This window comes from Nicotiana tomentosiformis, chromosome 10 (genome assembly GCF_000390325.3).
Source record: "Nicotiana tomentosiformis chromosome 10, ASM39032v3, whole genome shotgun sequence".
Taxonomy (NCBI): domain Eukaryota; kingdom Viridiplantae; phylum Streptophyta; class Magnoliopsida; order Solanales; family Solanaceae; genus Nicotiana; species Nicotiana tomentosiformis.
The window spans coordinates 76,889,539-76,894,072 of record NC_090821.1 but is presented as its reverse complement, the minus strand read 5'-3'; the positions used below and the strand labels follow the sequence as shown (position 1 = coordinate 76,894,072).

Here is a 4,534-nt window from a genome sequence, read left to right as displayed (position 1 = left end):
GAATTCTATATTGCATATAGGATTGAGTAGGGCAAGTTCTTGAACTCGGGCATCGGGGAACGGATTCGTGGTTAGGATAGACATATACCTAATTGCCTTGCTTGGTTGATTTACAGGAATTATAAATGCGTTCTTGTTGATTCTAACTCCATAGACATATAGGCGTTAGGTTAGCTTGAATAGGCGAGTAAGAACTCGACAGATTCTTATGAGCATTTACCCCTGTCAACCAATAAGCTAGATAAATTAGTCGGTCAATTCAATTGAAGAATACAATAGGATTGTTAGATAGCCTATAACCCTAGATCGTTTTCATTACATTGATATCATTAAAATCTGCTCTTTCTCTGTTCAAAGTTTATTATTTATATTTTTCTTATTTAATTAGTTAGAATAAAATATTTTTAGATTTAATTCTTGTTTAGATAATTAGGATAGTCTAATTTAGTTAATAGCTAATCATAAGTCCTCGTGGGTTCGACATCCGACTTTTAGTCACTTTATTACTTGACGACCGCGTATACTTGCGTGAGTGTGTTTGGTCGCAACAGGTCATGAAAAAAGGCAGCTTGGAAATTATCTATCAATTCTGTCATCACATCATGCAGTCTTGTTGTGAGCGCTTTTGAAATTATCTTGTAAAGTACTGTACATCATGAAATTAGCCTGAATTCCTTAATGTTTGTTGGATTCTGAACCTTTGGTATCAAGGTAATGGTTGTGCAGTTGATGGCTTTGCACATATCTGCATTTTCAAAGAACTGTATAACTACTACAATCACTTCCTCACCTAGTATGTGCTATGTTTTCTTAAAGAAGAAAGAGTTGTATCCATCTCACCATGGTGCCTTGTTGTCATCAATGTCTATTATAGCTTGTTTCACTTCCTCTCTGGTAACTAGTCTTATAAGCTGCAATTATTGCCTCCTATTTAATATATGGCCATTCTGCATGATCTCTGGGCTAACAACTGGTAGTTGTGTTGCTGCAGTACCAAGCAGACCCATATAGAAGCTTAGAATTTTTTCCTCCACTTCAGTTGGATTTTGTAGGATTTGCCCAGTGCTAGTGATTAATCTGCTAATACTATTCCTTACTTGTCTGTTTTTCATGAAAACATGGTAGTATGCTGTATTGGAATCTCCAAGTTTAAGCCATTGTATTCTAGATTTTTGTTTCAGAACATTTTCCTCAACCATCAACCATTTCTCCAATTCTAACTTTGTAGCTTTTTCAAGGGCTACTCTCTCAGCATCTTGACCTGGGATATTCATTTGGTCTTTTATACATTTTAACCTCCCTTTTGTTGCTTGTATCTTGCTCTCTATTCCACTAAACTCTTGTTTGTTCAGTTCTTTCAGGGCCCCTTTCAGTGTTTTGAGCTTGTTCCACATAGATAGCATGGCAGATCCTCTTTTGCTGCTCCTCCAGATTTGCTTTACAGTTGCATCAAACTCACTTAGGCTTGCGAAGCATATGAGAAATTTGAAAGGTCTCATGCCTGCTTGGTTAGTGATGTCAAACCCCAAACTGAGAGGACAATGATCAGAAAAACCTGGATTCATAACGATTCCCTCCATGTGAGACCATTGTTGTATCCATTCTGCATTTGCCAGGATTCCACCAATCCTACTATGGACATGGATATTAGACCATATGTATTGCCTTCCCACAGTTTTCAGCTCATCTAATCCTGCATCCATTAGGAAATTCTTGAAATCCCTTATCTCAATCTCTTGGACAGGGTTACCATTAATCCTATTTTCACTAGTCAGGATAGTATTGAAGTCACCCATTATGAGGCAAGGACTATTTAATCCATGCATTGTCACCTTTAATTCCTCCCATAAGCTTTTGTATCTTGAATTGTGTGTTTATCATAGACTGCACAGTAATTAAAACTGGTTCTATGCTGAATCATAGTTACCTTTCCCATTATAAATTACTCATAAGTTCTGGTCATCAAATAATCCAACTGAGTTGGATCCCATGCTACCCATATTCTACCACCTGGAGCTTCATTGTAGTTGTCAACCCATTTGCAGTTGTTAAATGTCTTCTTTAGTATTGAATCTACACTGCTTCTCTTCACTCTATGTTCTATAATGGCCACAAGTACCACTTTATTTGTTCTACAAAAAATTTTTAGTTCTTTTTGCTTATATACTTTATTCAACCCCCTAACATTCCATGCTATAATGTTCATCATGATATGAATATTTGTTGAGGAACTCCTTCTTTATCCTTCTTATTCTGCTTCTCCCTCATATCTTGGGCTTCAGATAGTTGAACTATCTTCTGTGTTGTATCAACTAGTGCTTTGAAAGCATTGCCAATGTTCACTTCATTCTACTTTGTAACTTCTGCATTCCTCTTTGTAGCAGATTTTCCTCGAGCAATTTGCCATTGTGGTTCAGCTTCCTGCTGATATAGCTGTACATTTTTTGTTGCCTCCAACTGATCAAAGAATCTACCTTGAGCATCAATTTTATCTACAATAAGCTTAAGAGTTCTGACATTTTTCCACTCCTGCTTCTGCTTTATTTTCATACTTTTCAGTACCACTCCTTCCTATTTCTGCTTCTTTTGATCCCTGCATGACTGGCCTAATTGGCAGCATGTTTGGCAGTACTGTGGTTTCCAATCAAATTGAACCATATGTTCAATCACCTTGCCTCTAGGATCATACAATTTAATCTTCTCTGGCAGTGGTCTTGTGACATCCATTTCAATCAGGACCCTAGCTTATGAGACTCTTTCAGCCACTGTGGTATAAGCATCATCATATATTGGCTTTCCCAAACCACTTCCAATTTTACTTAGGGCCTATTTGCTCCACTAGTTGAGTGGAAGTTTTGGGAATTTGACCCATATGGGAATGGTTTTCAGCACTTCTTCATTGAAATCAAAGTTTTCCGACCATGGTCTAATTATAATTGGCCTACTATTAATTGTATACGGCCCATTCAGCATCACATCCTCCCGCTCTTCACTGTTATTTAGCAGTACTATGAAATACCCATCATTATGAAAGAGTACCTTAGGTTTATGAACATTAATCCATTGATTAGCTCTGAATCTCGCAATAACACAATTCATGGTGTATTCCCTACCACGTAGAGTATAACTGCTCGGTTCCACTTTTGGTTCTCTTCTTCGATGTCCTCTTCCATCAATTGTACCACTACTTCACCAACTTTCATCACTGGGGGTATGTAGGTTAGATTCATACCTTTTGCTGCCAATTTGTTCTACTGTAATAGCCCTGCCCATAATCTTCTCGTCTCCACAGTTGGTTCTATTTTTTTCTATTGGATTTTCTTCTGGTTATCGAGCTCTGTATTTCTCTATTCCTTAGGTAGGCTTGTAGGTACTTTTCCATTGATCTGCGCTTTACTCGAGCTTGGCTGCTTACTTGTAATCAGTGCTTTAGAAATTCCTTTCCCAGAGTTCACCACAGGTGTCAATTGATTGCTAGAACTCATCGGCGTTACCATTTTGACTCAATTATTGCCCATTTTGACTCGATCACTGCCTAGATATGGCCAATTTGGGTCGCTATAGCTGTCTTGGTCCAGATCTTCCTCTTGCATTTTCTCTTTTGCTTTAGTAGTTCATTTCCCTTGCTCGCGTGTGATGATCTCCGTTAATTTCCTTTCTACGACTGGCGTTTTACTAGTGTTCTTCTTCACTCTTCCTCTTCCCCCCATTTCCAGCGATGGTGTAGGTTAGCTATTCACCTAACGTGCGCCGAGAGAGAGAAGCTTTATTTTGAACAATTTGAAAAATTTTATATTTACCTTTTTCATTATCTCTTTTACTATTCTTATTCTCAATATTAAAAAGTCTCTCAATTGGCAACTTACCGCAGCTTACAAGTTGTCTTTTTCAAAGCATTACAACAAGCAATCATTATGTTGAAGCAATATAACACTTTTCGATATCATTATATCAACTTATCTTGCTCTATAGTTTCTTACCCGTTGATTTCAGCTACTATCTATTGTTTCTTGTACCTTCGATTATCTTATTTATCCGTGATAGCTTGCTCCTTATTAGACTGCTTTATCATGACTTATTCGCTTTCATTACTTTCATTTTCATATCGCATTGAATTGATTGTCCTCGTCTCACTTTTTCTTTGTCATGCTTTCTCTTGAGCTGAGGGACTTTCAGAAACAACCTCACTACCTCCCAAGGTAGAGATAAGGTCTACGTATACTCTACCTCCCCAGACTCCACTTGTGAGTTGTCACATGGTATGTTGTTGTTGTATAGTTAACTTATCAAATTCTTGTGCCGATTTTATGATTTTATACTTTTCGTTGTGTTACGACCCGAAATTCGCACCTTCAGGATCGTGATGGCACCTAATATTTCACTTGCTATACAAGTGAACGTTAAAATAATTTTAGCATTTTAACAATTCAATTTAATTAATAATAAAGAAACCAAATAACTGGAATAAAATCTGAAATAAAGTCAATAAACAAAAATAATAGCGATGTCTAAATACCATCCCAGACCTGGTGTC

At 37.2% G+C, this 4,534-nt stretch overlaps 1 protein-coding gene across 1 annotated transcript; it reads right to left on the bottom strand.

The window, feature by feature from the left end:
• Positions 1-917: 917 nt before the first annotated feature.
• On the bottom strand, positions 918-1,796 carry LOC104112758 (uncharacterized). Its single transcript, XM_009622766.1, has one exon. The coding sequence runs from the start codon at positions 1,794-1,796 to the stop codon at positions 918-920; it is 879 nt and encodes a 292-aa protein (XP_009621061.1).
• Positions 1,797-4,534: the final 2,738 nt, after the last annotated feature.